A 19404-nucleotide genomic window follows, 5' to 3' on the forward strand; every position below is an offset into this window, starting at 1 on the left:
TAATGAGCTAATTAAGTGATTCATTGAGTGATGATTGACCATTATTGAAGACACCTGATGTTAACAAGCAGAATCACTGACGGAGAAAATTAAGCCACCATTATGGTGATCAGTGTTTGCTTTAGTTGGGCTCTTGACCCTTTAATCATTAACTTTAGATTTTGTTTGGCTGTTGTATCTGAGTTATAACTGCCAGATGAAAAAAAAGAGGAAAGGTGATCAGGTTATGTTTTGATATAATCATAAATTGACCTGAATCACAAATCTCATTTCGAGAGTTATGACTAACTTGTTGATTACAGCAGCATGTGATTCTATATCAAACAATTTTCAGCATTTTTAATATAATCCAAAATATTCCTCAAAAGTTGTTCTGATCAAAAGACTTTGAAAATAAATTTATTGAGACACACTGACATCAATAATCAGCCTGTGAATCTCAACAATGGTGACAATAATAAAGCATGTTGCAGTGCATTCTGGGTGCCACCAATCAAAACTAATTTATGGCTCCCATCATGCATTGCGGTATGAATAAATTATGATCTGAAGTGTCTTAGTAATTTCCTTTTCCTAATTGAACATTCTGTTTGTCACCATTGTTGAGATTCATACACTGATTCTTGATGTCTGTGTGTGTCTAAAAGAAAGATTTTTATCTTCATCAGAACAACTTTTAAAACATCCGTTGGATTATTTAGAAAATTCTGGATTTTGTACTGTAGAATCACAGTGATGCTGTAATTAACAATATACATTTAAGCCAGAGATTAGACTCTGAATGAGTTTAGCGATTCAGGTCAAATGATGATGATGTCAAAACATAACCAACACCACCTGATCAACTTTTCTCTTTGTTCATCTGGTAGTTATAATTCAGATACAACAACCAAATAAAAACTAAAGTTAAACATGTAAGGGTCAAGAGCCCAACTAAAGCAAACACGGATCTCCATAATGGTGACTTAAAATTGTGCTTTTTCTCCTTCAGTGATTCTGCTTGTTAACATCAGGTATCTTCAATAATGCTCAATCATCACTCAATGAATCACTTAATTATCTCATTAACTTTAACACTCTTGAGTGTTAATTTAACACTCGTATTTTAACACTTTAACACTCTTGAGTCCGGAGCCATATAAACTCCCAGGAGAGTTCATTTAACACTGGAGTTTTTGCTGTGAAGGACGACTTCCTGGAAAACAGCCAGGGAAGCCAGGACAGCATATCCCAGCCTCCGATAACACCTGAGCAACAACCCCTTTCACCAGATACTTTTTCCCTCTCGCCAGCAACTCCACTCCTGTGCTTCTCACAGAAAATGGAAGAACTGGTGCATGCTGGAACCAGACTATCCCACTCTTTTGCTGCAAGCCCCCAGATACCAACCAAAAAAAGTCAGGCACCTCAAACACCAAGGCCTGCGCGCCGAGCTCGCCCGCCCCCTCCTGTGAGAGCTCTTCGGCCTCTTCGGCCAAAACGCCAGGGCCCACACCCTCCTCCATCTGCTCGAGGTGAACCAAAAACAACTGATACCAACTCTCAGTGATGTGTTTTGGGTTCCTGCTATGATAACAGTAACTTTCTCAAATGTTTACAGAACAAGCGGGAACCCAGTGTGCCTGTATCTTTCTCTATTGCTGTTCTATTACAAGATAGAAAGTCTAAGGCCTTCAATAGCCGTACAGCAAACCCAACTAATCTGGTGCCTATTACATGTCAAACTAAGATTGCTGTGGGGACAAAAAGTAAGACTGTTAAGTTAGCACTTTTAAACATTCGCTCACTTAAAAATAAATCACTTCTAGTCAACGACTTAATAACCACAAACAACCTGGACTTTATGCTTCTAAATGAAACCTGGCTAGAAGACAGCTGCAGTGCAACAATCCTCAATGAAACAGCCCCTCCTAACTTTACTTTTATGAGTGTCTGCAGAGCTGTTAAGAGAGGTGGGGGTCTAGCTGCTCTTTTTAAAGATATCTATCAATGTAAGCAAATATCATTTGGGAATTACCCGTCTTTCGAATATCTGGGTACTGTGTTAAAAGGTGCTCCTCGCATTTTACTTATCATTATTTACAGGCCTCCAAAATATTCTCCAGCCTTTGCTGAGGACTTTACAGAACTGTTATCAAGGTTTTGCCATTGCTGGAGATTTTAACATTCACATAGATAATGCAGAAAACAATATGGCAAAATAAATCAAAACTGTTTTAAAAACTTTTGATCTGACTCAGCATGTACATGGACCCACACACAATCATGGACACACTCTAGATTTACTTATCAGTAAGGGTCTAAACATTTCATCGATTGTTATTAAGGATGTAGCACTGTCTGATCATTTCTGTATTTTCTTTGATATATTGATCTCTCCTGCCACTGAAGCTAGATCTGTGTCTGTCAAGAAGAGATGCTTAAATGAGAACACTAGTGTACACAGCAAAAACTCCAGTGTTAAATTAACACTCCTGGGAGTACATATGAGACCACACTTGTAGAGTGTAAAGTGTTAAAATATGAGTGTTAAATTAACACTCAAGAGTGTTAAAGTTAATAAGATAATTAAGTGATTAATTTAGTGATGATTGATCATTATTGAAGACACCTGATGTTAACAAGCAGAATCACTGAAGGAGAAAATCACAAATTGTAAGCCACCGTTATGGTGATTATTGTTTGCTTTAGTTGGGCTCTTGACCTTTACAAGTTTACTTTAAATTTTGCTTGTCTGCTGTTATTGATTTATAACAGTCAGATGAACAAAGAAAAAATGTGATCTGATGGTGTTGGTTATGTTTTGACATAATCATGTTGTGATCTGAAAAACTAAACTTATTGAGATAGTTTGGATTTGTTAATTACAACAACTCTGTGATTCTACAGCATATGATTTTCAGTATTTTTCATGTAATCCAAAATATTTAATAAACATTGTTCTGATCAAAAGACTTTCAAATTAATTAATTTATTTAGACACACTGACATCAATAATCAGCCTGTGAATCTCAACAATGGTGACAATAATAAAGCATGTTGCAGTGGCTGCCACCAATCACAACTCATTAATGGCTCCCATCATGCATTGCGGTATGAATAAATTATGATCTGAATTGTCTATGTAATTTACTTTTCCTAATTGAATATTCTGTTTAGATGCATAGACTGAATCTTGACGTCTGTGTGTGCCTAAAAGAACGATTAAAAAAAAAAAAAAAACTTTTAAGAAGTCCTTTGTATTATATCTAAAATTCTGGATATTTATGCAGAATCACAGTTATGCTGTAACCAACAACATAAATCTAAGTCAGAAATATGAGTTCAGTAATCAAGTTCAAATGATGATTGTCATAATATAACCAACACCATCAGATAACTTTTTTTCTTTGTTCATCTGGCAGTTATAACTCAGATACAACAGCCAAACAAAATCTAAAGTTAATAATATAAGGGTCAAGAGCCCAACTAAAGCAAACACCCATCACCATAACGGTGGCTTACAATTTGTGATTTTCTCCTTCAGTGATTCTGCTTGTTAACATCAGGTGTCTTCAATAATGATCAATCATCACTCAATTAATCACTTAATTATCTCATTAACTTTAACACTCTTGAGTGTTAATTTAACACTCATATTTTAACACTTTACACTCTACAAGTGTGGTCTCATATGTACTCCCAGGAGTGTTAATTTAACACTGGAGTTTTTGCTGTGTACTATTTATGAAGGCTATATCCTTAACACCAAGCATATCTGCTGACTCTGTTGATTTTCTCCTTGATTCTTTTAACTCAAAAGTTAAAAATATAATTGATGATATTGCTCCTGTTAAAGTCAGGAAGAAGAGTGGCAGACAAAAAGCACCTTGGAGAAACTCAACAGCAGTGCAAAAATATGAAAAGACAATGCAGAAAAGCAGAGCGCATGTGGCGGAAGACAAAACTTGTAGTCCATTATAACATCTACAAAGACGGCCTGCATGCTTTCAATATGGAACTAGGCAAAGCTAGACAGACTTTCTTCTCAAATATCATAAACAGCAATTTAAACAACACACGCACTCTTTTTGCTACTGTAGAGAGACTGACAAACCCCCCAAGCCAGATTCCCAGTGAAATGCTCTCAGACAACAAGTGCAGTGAGTTTGCTTCTTTCTTCTCTGAGAAAATCAATAATATCAGAAAAGTGATCAGCACATCCTTGAGTTGCGCTGGGGTCAGACAGATCAGACCACCTGAGAAAGTAGTTACTATGTCTGACTTCAAAGAAATTGATGGCAAAATTTTGGAAGAAACCGTACAACACCTTAAAACATCAACATGCGCTCTTGACACACTTCCCACATCTTTTTTCAAAAGTGTGCTAAACAGTTTAGAAGCAGATCTTCTAGAAGTGGTAAATGCCTCACTTCTTTCTGGGAGTTTTCCAAACTCCCTGAAAACTGCAGTTGTCAAGCCCCTGCTGAAAAAGAGCAATCTGGATAAGACCATATTAAGCAACTATGGACCGATCTCAAATCTTCCTTTCATAGGCAAGATCATTGAAAAATTTATCTTCAATCAGCTGAACAAATTCTTAAGCTCGAATGGATACTTTGACAATTTTCAATCTGGTTTCCGACCGCATCACAGCACAGAGACAGCGCTCATAAAGATAATAAACGATATTCGCTTAAATACTGATTCAGGAAAATTATCAGTGCTGGTACTACTCGACCTCAGTGCTGCATTTGACACTGTCGATCATAACATACTTCTTGACAGGCTGGAAAACTGGGTGGGGCTTTCTGGGATAGTCCTAAAATGGTTCAGGTCATACTTAGATGGGAGAGGTTATTATGTTAGTATAGGAGACCATAAGTCTGAGTGGACATCCATGACATGCGAAGTCCCTCAAGGCTCAATTCTTGCGCCACTCCTGTTCAACCTGTATATGCTCCCAATGAGCCAAATAATGAGAAATAACCAAATTGCTTACCACAGCTATGCAGACGACACACAGCTGTACTTAGCCCTATCGCCTAATGATTACAGCCCCATTGACTCCTTGTGCCGATGCATTGATGAAGTCAACAGTTGGATGTGTCAAAACTTTCTTCAATTAAACAAAGACAAAACTGAAGTTATTGCGTTTGGAAACAAAGATGAAGTTCTCAAAGTGAACGCATACCTTCACTCTAGGGGTCAAACAACTAAACATCAAGTCAGGAATCTTGGTGTGACATTATCGGAATCGGAACAACCCTACGTAGAATCTGTGCCATTCAGAATACATACGAGTGAGTCAGTCAAATGGCGGCAGCCGTGTTGCGCGTCCATCTTAAAAAAAATACATTAGCCAAAGAGCAGAGTTGTATAGTCCAGGGGTCAGAAAGTAAAAGTCCTGCCATATGTTTATTCCACCCATGAACTCAGCAGCTGATTTCACTAATTAGTTCTCTCTCCTGTCTGAATTAGCAAATCCAGGTGATTGGAACAAAATACTGAGGAGGACTTTTACTTTCTGAACCTGGACTTTACACCTCTGCATAGCAATGCCACATGTCAGCCAAGAGTAAAGAAATAAACCAGAACTGGACCTTATCGTAGCCAAAAAATCTGTGTATATTAAATATGGAGTAATTTCAGCCACAATCTTAGATGAAATCAACTGAAGAGAAAAGAAGACATTAAATCTGTGAAGATCTCAGCAGAGGAGGATTAAACAACTCCACAAACAGCCTTACCAGCTTCACTTATTACTAACCAGACTGACTTTATTTCTGTCAGACGTCTACAAAAGTTTTATTGAGAATTAACAGAGGTTTAACTCTGTTTCATTTGAAGTCACCATAACAGTGATTAGTGTTTCCATTAGTTGGGCTCTTAACTCTTAATAAATCTTTTGTTTTTTTTGGGCTGCAGTGACTGTGTGTTTGTCAAACACATTTGCAGCAGCAAAGAAAGCTAAAGTGAAATGAGATCAGGTGATGATAGTTTTTATAATCATCATGAAATAGACTGTATCACTGAGGTTTTTATAATCTAACAATTATGTTGTTCCACTAATATATTCACGTCACAAACCTTGTGTTATTGCAGCATGAGATCCAACAATATATCAATCGTTTTAAATCTTTTAACAAGGATGAAACAAACAAAAAACTGACCTATCCTGACACACACAGATATCAACAATCAGCGTATGAATCTCAACAATGGTGACAATCACAAATAATATTTAGATAACAAGATTAATTCAGAACATCACTGAAAAGCTACTAATTCACAACAAAACACAACAGCAAAAAATAAAAGCAAATATTTAGAATCAAACTAAATTATAGGTCAATTCAGCTGCATAATTTTTTGGCTACGATAAGGTCCAGTTCTGGTTTATTTCTTTACTCTTGGCTGACATGTGGCATTGCTATGCAGAGGTGTAAAGTCCAGGTTCAGAAAAGTAAAAGTCCTCCTCAGTATTTTGTTCCAATCACCTGGATTTGCTAATTCAGCAGGAGAGAGAACTAATTAGTGAAATCAGCTGACTGAGTTCATGGGTGGAATAAACATATGGCAGGACTTCTACTTTCGGACCCCTGGACTATACAACTCTGCCAAAGAGGGACCTAGAAATTCAAGCTTCGCCTTTCGCGCTTTTACTCAGTGGCACTGTGACGAATGCGAGGGGGAGATACTCATAATACGGCCACTGTAGGAGTTAAAACGCCCTCGGAATGAGAGGGGCTAGAAAGAAATATTCAGTTGGTACACAGCAAAATCCCCAGTGTTAAATCAACACTGCTCAGAGCAAATATGGTCCCACTCTACAGAGTGTTAAAGTAACACTAAAGCAGAGTTAAAGTTAATGAGATAATTAAGTGATTAATTGAGTGATGATTGAGCATTAGTGATGAACACCTGCAGTTAACAAGCAGAATCACTGAAGGAAAGAGAAACACAAGAACTACAACTGACTTTTAGGGCGTTTTTCCACTGGGTTCGTTTGCTGCGGTCCAAACCCGAGTGCGCTAGTTCCTGGCGCCCCCCGCAGCGTTGGTCTGGTTTCACACTCAATTAGTTGTATCGAACCCAGGTGCGTTTGCAGTGATCTTACATCATCGCAAACGCACACGGAAAACGCATGGAGAATACAACTCGTGTGAGGAAACAATGATATTCGACAGTGATATGCATGCGCGGGATACTATACTTCCTGAACAAGCGCGCACCCGAGTCCGTGTTGCTTGCACATTAACGCGAACCGCGCCACGGTTCGGGAGCAACCGAGCTCAGACCACCTCCTCCAGGTAGTCTCGGGTTCGGTACTCTAGTGCGCACCCGGGTCCGATGACAGCGTTCACATTAGCGATTTTTCATGCGAACCGTGCCCCGGTCCGCACTAAACTGCCAGTGTGAAAGCGCCCTTAGTCACAGCCTTAGATTAAATCAACTAAAGATAAAAAGAAGACATTAAATCTGTGAAGATCTCAGCAGAGGAGGATTAAACAACTCCACAAACAGCATTACCAGCTTCCCTTATTACTAACCAGTTTGACTTTATTTCTGTCAGACGTCTACAGTTCTTATTGAGAATTAACAGAGGTTTAGATGTTGATGTTGGACAAACACACAGACATCAAGAATCCACATATGAATCTCAACAATGGTGACATGCTTTGTATGCCGCAATGCATTCTGGGAGGCACCATAGTATAAAACGCTTGGCTCCCTGCATGCATTGCAGCATGAAGCATGTCACCATTGTTGAGATTCATATGCTGCTTCTTGATGTCTGTTTGTTCCTAAAAAAAATAAAAATAATGATTTTCAAAAAAATGTGGCAATGTATATAAAAATGTCTGCTCTGTATCAAGAAAGGTGTAAGCTATTTTTTAATAACAAATGACAACTTATGATCAGGGAAAAGATTAGTGAATCACTCTACTTTATAATAATGAAAACTAAACCACCTGAACACCTTTGTTTTTGGCATTGGTTTGTAACAAATGATGTGCTTTGGTAAATACTGTTACAAAGACCAAAACTGTCCATAAAATGCCAAGATTCAAACTGCCCAACTAAAGGAAACACCCATCACCATAATGGTGCCCAAACATTTTAAAACATCAACATCTAAACCTCTGTTCATATGACATAAATAAAGTCAGTCTGGTTAGTAATAAGTGAAGCTGGTAATGCTGTTTGTGGAGTTGTTTAATCCTCCTCTGCTGAGATCTTCACAGATTGAATCTCTTCTTTTTATCTTTAGTTGATTCAATCTAAGGCTGTGACTTAGGGCATTTTTCCACTGGGTTCGTTTGCTGCGGTCCGAACCCGAGTGCGCTAGTTCCCGGCGCCCCCCGCAGCGTTGGTCTGGTTTCACACTCAATTAGTTGTATCGAACCCAGGTGCGTTTGCAGTGATCTTACGTCATTGCAAACGCACACGGAAAACGCATGGAGAATACAACTCGTGTGAGGAAACAATGATATTCGACAGTGATACGCATGCGCGGGATACTATACTTCCTGAACAAGCGCGCACCCGAGTCCGTGTTGCTTGCACATTAATGCAAACCGCGCCACGGTTCTGGAGCAACCGAGATCAGACCACCTCCTCCAGGTAGTCTCGGGTTCGGTACTCTAGTGCGCACCCGGGTCCGATGACAGCGTTCACATTAGCGATTTTTCATGCGAACCGTGCCCCGGTCCGCACTAAACTGCCAGTGTGAAAGCGCCCTAAAAGTCAGTTGTAGTTCTTGTGTTTCTCTTTCCTTCAGTGATTCTGCTTGTTAACTGCAGGTGTTCATCACTAATGCTCAATCATCACTCAATTAATCACTTAATTATCTCATTAACTTTAACTCTGCTTCAGTGTTATTTTAACACTCTGTAGAATGGGACCATATTTGCTCTGAGCAGTGTTGATTTAACACTGGGGATTTTGCTGTGTAGTCATATACAATGTCAACGCTAGATGGGAGAAAATCTCACACACAGTGTAGCTTAAAAGTCACTTGCTTAAAAGTCACTTCGTTGTAATTTCTTATTTATTTACTCACGTGTGCCATCGAACTGTTGTATAAACGCAATATCACAATCACTAGCCGTGCGATTTGGTTGTATATCCGCACACTGTGATTACCTAGGGCCGAATCACAGCCATGCTGATATACAGCAATACTGCACTACTACTTGTGTGATATTGCTCATATATATATTTAGAATCGACTCATTTGTTTCTGAATCAGACTCTGCTGCTCCTGCTGTATTTTTGTTCCTGCATGCAGATCATGAAGACATATGATTATACAGATAACGGCTGAGCGATTTATTTTCTGCTTCTGTAAAGTCATGTTGTGTTTGGATCAATTACCGGATCCTCAGTGAGATCTTCAGATTTAACACTCCTTCGTTTCTTTCTGTAATAATGACAGAAATAATGACAGAAATTAACAGCATAATGATGACTATATTTGAAATTATCAAAGTTGTTTGTGGATCTCACATTATAAACAGGATGACGATGATAATGATGATGACGAGGATGAATATTGCTCCACATTCCACTGTGATCCCAAATACTTCATGCCAACTGGATCTGTGATGCACTGAAAGAGTGAAACATTATCAGCTAAGATTAACAGTCCAGACTGAAGAAAGATATACAGATTTGCTCTTACAAAAGCTTCACCTGTGACAGTTACACCGTCTGATCTCTGAGATCCATGTTGATTGTGAGCCTGACAGTCGAAGCGTCCACTCTGTAGTGCACTGAAACTCTGTCCAGATCCTACAGCTGAGGTTTCATTCTCCTTAAACCAGCTGAAGTTCAGAGCAGGAGGGTTTGAGTCACTGATGCAGTTCAGAGTCACTGAATCTCCCTCCACTATTAAACCAGATCCACTTATCAACACTGAGACATTCCTGGGTGGGTCTAATAACAATCACCGAACTTATTGTTATAAGGAATCATAAAACATTTTGTGCAAATAATTATTGATGAAAATCATTATAAACATGCTGGAATGTTCAACAGCATCTTGTGTTTTATATTAAACTCACACATGACGTTTAAAGTCACAGCATCAGAGTATTTCTCTCCATGTTCATTGATGGACTTGCACTTGTATTCTCCACTGTCATCAGAGCTGATCTTTGAGATGCTGTAGATTCTTCCAGATCCTACAATCGTTCCTCCTTTAAACCAGCTGATTTCTGCAGGAGGGTTTGAGTCACTGATGCAGTTCAGAGTCACTGAATCTCCCTCCACTATTACTTCAGATGGACTGATGGACACTGAGACGTTCCTGGGTGAGTCTGAAAAGAACAGAAGAAAACTCTATACTCATGGCATTTGTTATGCCAGTTCTAGTTTGGGTCCAGCCTCTTATGAAGACTTCAGAAGACTTCAACAACAGAGATAGCGCCAACTCCTGAGAGGACTTCAAATGACACAAACTCTGAATCAACATGCACCAAGGTAAATTTTTTCTATGTATCCATTTGTTAACATGTATTCATTGCCTCAACAAGCTCATAGTTTATGCCATAAATTAATGCATTGTTACCTCCGTAATGTGTACACAGCAAAATCCCCAGAGTTAAATTTACTCTGCCCAGAATACATATGGTCCCACTCTAAAGAGTGTTAAAGTAACACTGAATAATGGAATACGTTTACATGAAAACGATTTGCTTAAAACAGAGAAATTTTTTCCAGACGACACCATTGTCAAAACGATCCCCATTCACACAGATCTGCAAAAAAGACAAAAAACGCTGTATTCTGCTGCCAGGCCGTTAGATGGCGATGAAACACTATAGACTGAAAACGTTATATGCATGTGCATGACGTCATCGACTTCAGATATTTTCTTTTTTGTTCTTTACACAGAGACCGTTTTCAAAAGTTTGCGTTTTCAGACACCCAAAACGCTGTTGTCGTGAAAATGAATGGCAAAAAAAAGTTGAGAACGGTGTCATGTTAATAGGCCCCTTAGAAATAAAGTTAATAAGACAATTAAGGGATTAATTAAGTGATGATTGAGCATTAGTGATGAACACCTGCTGTTAACAAGCAGAATCACTGAAGGAAAGAGAAACACAAGATCTACAACTGACTTCAGCCACAGTCTAAGATGAAATCAACTGAAGAGAAAAGAAGACATTAAATCTGTGAAGATCTCAGCAAGGAGGATTTAACAACTCCACAAACAGGAATCTTCACTTATTACTAACCAGACTGACTTTATTTATGTCAGACGCCTACAGAAGTTCTTATTGAGAATTAACAGAAGTAAAGGCTGCATTTACACTTGGCATTAACATTCGATCACCGACATCCGATCAAGCAGATTGGATCATAAGCCAATCAGGACAAGGTGCGTTTACACCTGTCCACATAAAGTGGCATCTGTATCTGGATAACTGATCGGATATTGCATTTGTCTCCAAAAAAAAAAGTATGGCTTCGGTACAAAGTCGACCTGAAGTGGTGGGTTTTCTTTTAAAAAACAGTTTTCAGTTGAGGTACATTTTACAAATCTCGCAAGTTGAGGAGGATGAAGAGGCTGCAAGTACTAATAAAGTGGATAGATGCCGTATGGAAACGGTAAAGAGAAACGTATCCAAGAACGTTGCCAGCTGTGGTGGGAAAAATGCGTGTTCTTTACAGAAAATGAATGGTTCTGCAACTTTAGGGTGCGAAAGTAAACATTTCAGTATATTTGCGATGTACTTCGCACTCGACTATATTGCGAAACCACACAGCTACATGCAGCAATTCCTGGAGAGAGGAGGGGGAATAATTACAGTGGGCGGGGTTTTGTGTGACGCCCACCAGTGAATGCAGACACAATGGCTGGATTGCGTTTACATTACACTGAGATCCAATCACAATGCGTCCTCGACTACCTGCAAACCTGGACACACTGATCGGATAACATTCCGATCAGAAGTGCATTTACACTTGTCTTTTCAATGTGCATGTTAATTTAACTCTGGATATTTTGTTGTGTAAATGTACATTTCTGAAATGCATTTCTTGGACACAGTCAACTCTGATAACAGATCGCTCTAAATTGTAATGTAGACACATACATTTTCTGTAAAGCTGCATTTGAAATCTGTTATACAAATAAATGTGAATTAAATGTAATTAATTTGTTGATCACAGTTCCCACATAGCAACATTGTGTCGGCCCAGATCCGGCCCACATCTGGCACATGTGGAAAGATGATCTGGCCCACATGCAGCGTGGAATGAAGGCCATTGGGCGAACTGCTCCGGTTTGCCAGATCTGGGCCACAAGCAGGCCATAGCAATGCCACATGTCAGCCAAGAGCAAATAAATAAACCAGAACTGGACCTTATCTGATCCACAAAGTCTGTGTATATTAAATATGAAGTCATATCAGCCTTAATAAGCCTGTTAACAAAAAGAATCACTGAAGGAAAGAAGAGAACAGAAAAAGAGGCGAGCAGAAACACAAGAACTACAACTGACTTCAGACACAGACTAAAATGAAATTAACTTAGGTTAATTTCTAAGTTAAGTTGACAATGGACAAACGCAAGTATCAAACGCGAAACGCAAGTAACTTTGTGGGTGGATCTCGGACGCTGTTGCTATTATACCGGCGGGATAAATGACTCTTGCACCCGACTCAAATCTAAAATGGGTTGGTCTGAAGTAGCTACATTACTCATAGGTGTGGTTTGGGAATAACGTGCAATAAACCAATCAGAGCGTCATCTCACATTCCCTTTAAGAGCAAGCGCGCTTGTTCCAAGGCATGGAAAGGCATATACTAATTTGGGTAAATGTGTAAGCTAGATTTATGCCTATTTTTTTCACATCTTCATGGATACCACAATGATTTCCCTCATGTGGTAATATTTTTCTTTGTAATTATGTATGGTTTGCAAAAATGGGAACTGCTGCGTCTGTGTAGATGAGAGAAGCAAAGTGTATGCACGTTGTGCACATGCTACATTATGGCCAAACATTCACCCTTAAAATAGCATCTGAATAACACACCACTGACTTTAGACTAGGTTTTTATTTATTTATAGGTCAGTGGTGGAATTGTTTTCTGAAACTGCAAAATAGCACCAGGGAACGTTTGCGCCGGAACATGCCTCCTCTTTTCGCTGAACCGCCCCCGGGAGCGCAAGTTCATTCCCTAATTTACAGATGTGCGTCTGTGGAGGGAAAAAGTCCGCTGTGCGTCGGGTGCAAAATAGGAATGATACATGCGTCTGTGTACAAAGTCAATTGCGCTGGGTGCAAGATAGGCCCTTAGTGTTTCTCTTTTCTTGAGTGATTCTGATTGTTAACAGCAGGTGTTCATAATTCATGCTCATCATCCCTTAATCACCTAATTATCTCATTAACTTTAACACTGCTTCCACTTTTACTTTACCATATGTGTTATGACTAGTATTGATTATACAATGGGGAATTTGTAGTGCACTGAACCATCATTACTCACAAAAGACGTTTAAAGTCACATTATCAGAGTATTTCCCTCCATGTTCATTGATGGACTTGCACTTGTATTGTCCACTGTCATCAGAGCTGATCTTTGAGATTCTGTAGATTCTTCCAGATTCAACAAATGTTCCTCCTTTAATCCAGCTGATTTCTGCAGGAGGGTTTGAGTCACTGATGCAGCTCAGAGTCACTGAATCTCCCTCCACTATTACACCAGATGGACTGATGGACACTGAGACGCTCCTGGGAGGGTCTGAAAAGGACAAAAGAAAACTTTGTACTCATGTTTTGCATTTGGTAATGAACAAATATGTTAATTACTGAACTATCATTAACTCACACATGGCGTTTAAAGTCACAGTATCAGAGTATTTCCCTCCATGTTCATTGATGGACTTGCATTTGTATTCTCCACTGTCATCAGAGCTGATCTTTGAGATGCTGTAGATTCTTCTAGATCCTACAATCGTTCCTCCTTTAATCCAGCTGAAGTTCAGAGCAGGAGGGTTTGAGTCACTGATGCAGTTCAGAGTCACTGAATCTCCCTCCACTATTACACCAGATGGACTGATGGACACTGAGACGTTCCTGGGTGAGTCTGCAAAGGACAAATTAAACTCTATACTCATGTTTTGCATTTGTTAGTACTCAAATTTGTTTGATCACAGAAACCTGGCAAAATTCCCAGAGCTAAATTAAATATGCTCAGTGCCCTCTACTGAGTGTTAGAGTAACACTGAAGCAATGTTAAAGTTAATTAGATAATTCAATGATTAATTGAGTTATGATTGACCATTAGTGGTGACACTTGATGATAATGAGCAGAATCACAGAAGGAAAGAGGACAAAACAGAAAAAATAGAAACAAAAGAACCAGAACTGACTTAAAACACAGCCTTAGATGAAATTAACTGAAGATAAAGAGATTAAAGGCCAACTGAAGTGACTTAGAATTCACAGCTTTGTATGATGCTTTGATTTAGGGGCTGTTTACACAACACCGTTTTCAACTAAAAACGTAAAACTTTGTAGTGACTGACCGAATCCTGATTGTTTTTCTCATGCTAAAACAAATAAGAGCACGTACATGTTCAAATTCAGAAAGCTTTAAATGATGTGGCTTGGTGCCATGTCTAAAAGTGTCTGCAAGCAGGCCTCTGGTTAACATTTTACGACGCATTGATTAATCAACAAACAGGCCCCTGTTGTATCGAACTATCACCGTGATTGTGCCAGAACAACTCCCTTGCTGTGTCTAACGTTTGTTCTTTGTGAACTGAAGGCAAATTACAAAGACTGGCTCCATTCAGTGTCTAGGACTAACTGCTTCCCTCATCAATTTTTAGGACTCCTCAGGCTGATAAGTGAATTTTAACACAAAACTACTTTTGTCTCTGAGAAGGCCATTTTCAAATTAAACCCCCAACCCCTCATGTGGTAGCACCACGGGATGCAACAGATGCCGACCATAAAGATACACACAGACACGCACATTGCCATATATGGACTTCCACGTAGTGAAATTTCATTTTACCAACTATTACAAATTTATAAAGAGCGTTCCGGGTGATTTGCATGTTCCCCAGTGTGATATTAGAGTAGTTTTGTTTTTGAATTACAGTAATGTAATCTTAAAGTGCCATTGTTCAACAAAAGAATGTATCTCTATGTTTTTATCTTTGTCAATATTCGTCCTTGGTATTGTTTTAATCCCCTCTGCACGACGAAGGAGATTTTTGATAAGAGATTGTGATAAACGTTATGGTTCTATGCGTTTTAATTCACAGAGTATAATATCAATTTTTTTTCGAAAATCTCGGCAGATGATTTGCCCTCCCTGCAAAAAGGGGCGGGGACGGGATTCCCTCAAAAGACTGAACTTTCCTGTTTCTCTCTCTCTTCCTCTCCGGTCAAACTTCGGGAAACACCAACTTCGGCTTCGGCCACCGTCTCCGGACGCGCACCTCCGCGTCACTCCCGACCTTTCTTTTCTTTTCTTTACTAAGTTTTATTTTCATATTCGCCTCTCCCTCCACAAGGGAGATGAACTCTGAATCATTTCTTTGGTAACTTCACGTTCGGTGAACCTTCAAAACTTCGCACGAGTCTGCTCGCACCGGAAGACACAAAAGAACGCACAGCTCCTTTCCTCATACAAAGAGAACCATATGCAAGTATTGATTATTGATTTGATTCGATTGATGTGATTTCTTGTTGTCTCTCTCAAAGGTTACATTGTCTGTGATTTTTGCCATAGCCTACTGCGATCTCTGATCGCACATTTTGCTTTCACTTTCTCCCTCTCTCTCATTCTCTCTCACCTCTCTCTCATCGTCTGATCTCTGTAATTCTCTCATCCTCTGTCAATTCGTGTTTGTAATGTTTGTCGTTTTGTTTGTTTCGGGTGTATATACATATATTCTGTGTGAATCGTAGTATGTATTCTTTAGTTTTGCAATTATTAAAATCCAATATATCCTCGATTGATTCTGTCTGTCTGCTCACATTATGAAGTCAATGAAATGTTGATCCAAGCTACATGCTTTATCTTGTTACTTTTCAGTAACCTAAATTGTATAAGGACAGGAGAATAGTTTCCATGGCCAGAAACATAATTTTCCTGAAATTATAAGAAGTGATAACTTTATTGAGAAGTTGAGAAGTTAATCTTACGGCCGTTTGCTGGACAAACAACTGTTTGATAATTACATTAATTTCCATTAAGGGTTATCTCATGGAATCGATCTGAAATAAGGCTATTGATATATGAATGAGGAATTATAATTCGTTGTGATTGATTATTCATATATACAATCGATCTATTTTCAACTTCGATAATTTAATGTAACTGTAATATGCAATATATTAATCATATTCATGATTGATTATTAAAATTCCCTATAGATCATTTGAGCTAATGTTAATGTACTACCCAGTGCGGTTACAACTTTGTAGCCGTTTTGGCCATTCATTTACACAACAACGGCATTTTGGGTGCCTGAAAAAACAAACTTTTGAAAACGAGTTCCAAAATGCAAGTTTTTGTAAACAGCAAAAACGTGAATCTCTGAGAGGATGACGTCATGCATATATGTAATATGTACAGTCTGTAGTGTTTCATTGCCATCTAATGGCCTGGCAGCAGAATACAGCGCTTTTTATCTTTTTTGCGGATCCGTGTGAATGGGGACCGTTTTGACAATGGTGTCGTCTGTACTCGGAAAACTCAAAGGAAAAACGTTTTATGTATATCGTGTAAATATACCCTTTATTTCCATTGAAACAGGAAGCTAAGGTGGGACATTTTCAATGGCTACTCCAAGTTTTCAAATAGCCAATTTTTGTTTATGGTGAGATTAGTGAATCATTTTACCTTATGATGATAAAAACTATTTCATCTGATCATCTTTGTTTCTGGCTTCCTTTTTTAAAGAGCACATAAAAAGTCAAGTCAAACTGCCCAACTAAAGTAAAACACTGATCATCATAATGGTGGCCAGACATTTTCAATAAACCATCATCATCTAAACCTCTTTTAATTCTCAAAAAAAAAAAAAAAAAAAAAAAAACTTTCAAGGCATCTGACAGAAATAAAGTTTATCTGGTTAGTAATAAGTGAAGCTGGTAATGTTGTTTGTGGAGTTGTTTAATCCTCCTCTGCTAAGATGTTCAGAGATTTATTGTCTTCTTTAATCTTCTGTTGATTTCCTCTAATGCTGTGGCTAGAAGTCAGTTGTAGTTCTTGGGCCCTATTTTAACGATCTGAAACGCAAGTATCAAACGCGAAACGCAAGCAACTTTGTGGGCGGAACTTGGGCTCTGTTGCTATTATACCGGTGGGATAAATGACTCTTGTGCCAGACTCAAATGGGTTGGTCTGAAGTAGCTACATTACTCATAGGTGTGGTTTGGGCGTAACGTGCAATAAACCAATTAGAGCGTCATCTCCCTTTAAGAGCAAGCGCGCTTATTCCATGGCAGATTGTTTTTATAACGGTGGATTGGCCAGGCGCACGCCAGGAGCGGTTCACAGCCAAGAAGACCCGACGTTCTTGTCAGGGCCGTAAAAGACAGAGAAGTGACATTGTATGGGGATGGGAGAAACCCACACAAATTAGCTTTGATTAAACAGGCATATACTAATTTGGGTAAATGTGTAAGCTAGATTTATGCCTATTTTTTTCACATCTTCATGGACACCACAATGATTTCCCTCATGTGGTAATATTTTTCTTTGTAATTATGTATGGTTTGCAAAAATGGGAACTGCTGCGTCTGTGCACATGAGAGAAGCAATGTGTATGCACCTTGTGCACATGCTACATTATGGCCAAGCATTTGCCCTTAAAATAGCATCTGAATAACATGCCACTGACTTTAGACTAGGTTTTTCCTGGTCAGTGGCGGAATTGTTTTCTGAAACTGCAAAATAGCACCAGGGAGCGTTTGCGCCGGAACATGCCTCCTCTTTTCGCTGAACTGCCCCCGGGAGCGCAAGTTCATTCCCTAATTTACCGATGTGCGTCGTTGGAGGGAAAAAGTCCGCTGTGCGTCGGGTGCAAAATAGGAATGATACATGCGTCTGTGTACAAAGTCAATTGCGCTGGGTGCAAGATAGGGTCCTTAGTGTTTCTCTTTCCTTCAGTGATTCTGATTGTTAACAGCAGGTATTCATCATTCATGCTCATCATCCCTTAATTAATCACCTAATTATCTCATTAACTTTAAAACTGCTTCCACTTTACCATATGTGTTTTGACTAGTGTTGATTATATAATGAGGATTTTGTAGTGCACTGAGCCATCATTACTCACAAAAGACGTTTAAAGTCACATTATCAGAGTATTTCTCTCCATGTTTATTGATGGACTTGCACTTGTATTCTCCACTGTCATCAGAGCTGATCTTTGAGATGCTGAAGATTCTTCCAGATTCAACAAATGTTCCTCCTTTAAACCACGTAAAGTTCAGAGCAGGAGGGTTTGAGTCACTGATGCAGTTCAGAGTCACTGAATCTCCCTCCACTATTACACCAGATGGACTGATGGACACTGAGACGCTCCTGGGAGGATCTAATAAGAATCACCAAACATAATTGTTACAAGGATCATTAAAAAAAATTGTGCAAATAATTATTGATGAAAATCATTATAAACATGCTGGGATGTTCTACAGCATCTTGTTTTTTTTATAATAAACTCACACATGACGTTTAAAGTCACAGTATCAGAGTATGTCCCTCCATGTTCATTGATGGACTTGCACTTGTATTCTCCCCTGTCATCAGAGCTGATCTTTGAGATGCTGTAGATTCTTCTAGATCCTACAATCGTTCCTCCTTTAATCCAGCTGAAGTTCAGAGCAGGAGGGTTTGAGTCACTGATGCAGTTCAGAGTCACTGAATCTCCCTCCACTATTACACCAGATGGACTGATGGACACTGAGACGTTCCTGGGTGAGTCTGCAAAGGACAAATTAAACTCTATACTCATGTTTTGCATTTGTTAGTACTCAAATTTGTTTGATCACAGAAACCTGGCAAAATTCCCAGAGCTAAATTAAATATGCTCAGAGCACTCTACTGAGTGTTAGAGTAACACTGAAGCAATGTTAAAGTTAATTAGATAATTAAATGATTAATTGAGTTATGATTGACCATTAGTGGTGACACTTGATGATAATGAGCAGAATCACAGAAGGAAAGAGGACAAAACAGAAAAAAAGAGAAACAAAACAACCAGAACTGACTTCAAACACAGCCTTAGATGAAATTAACTGAAGATAAATACATTAAAGGCCAACTGAAGTGACTTAGAATTCACAGCTTTTACATTGACTTAGGGGCTGTTTACACGACACCGTTTTCAACTAAAATCGCAAAACTTTGTAGCTGTTTTGGCCATTCATTTACACAACAACGG

At 38.9% G+C, this 19404-nt stretch overlaps 1 protein-coding gene across 1 annotated transcript in view; it reads right to left on the reverse strand.

Annotated features, from left to right (window-relative positions):
- The window catches only part of LOC309493632 (hemicentin-1-like), an 82505-nt gene that overhangs the window by 7330 nt on the left and 55771 nt on the right, over positions 1-19404 (reverse strand). Inside the window, exons 20-27 of the mRNA XM_082162778.1 lie at positions 18687-18944; positions 18298-18555; positions 13824-14081; positions 13482-13736; positions 10050-10304; positions 9679-9921; positions 9493-9595; positions 9361-9406 (exon numbers count right to left, since the gene is read on the reverse strand). Of these exons, the coding sequence (XP_082018904.1) occupies positions 9361-9406; positions 9493-9595; positions 9679-9921; positions 10050-10304; positions 13482-13736; positions 13824-14081; positions 18298-18555; positions 18687-18944 (1676 nt within the window). The remainder of the gene's footprint in view (positions 1-9360; positions 9407-9492; positions 9596-9678; positions 9922-10049; positions 10305-13481; positions 13737-13823; positions 14082-18297; positions 18556-18686; positions 18945-19404) is intronic.

This window comes from Leuciscus leuciscus, assembly GCF_965113295.1.
Source record: "Leuciscus leuciscus genome assembly, chromosome: 3".
Lineage (NCBI taxonomy): Eukaryota > Metazoa > Chordata > Actinopteri > Cypriniformes > Leuciscidae > Leuciscus > Leuciscus leuciscus.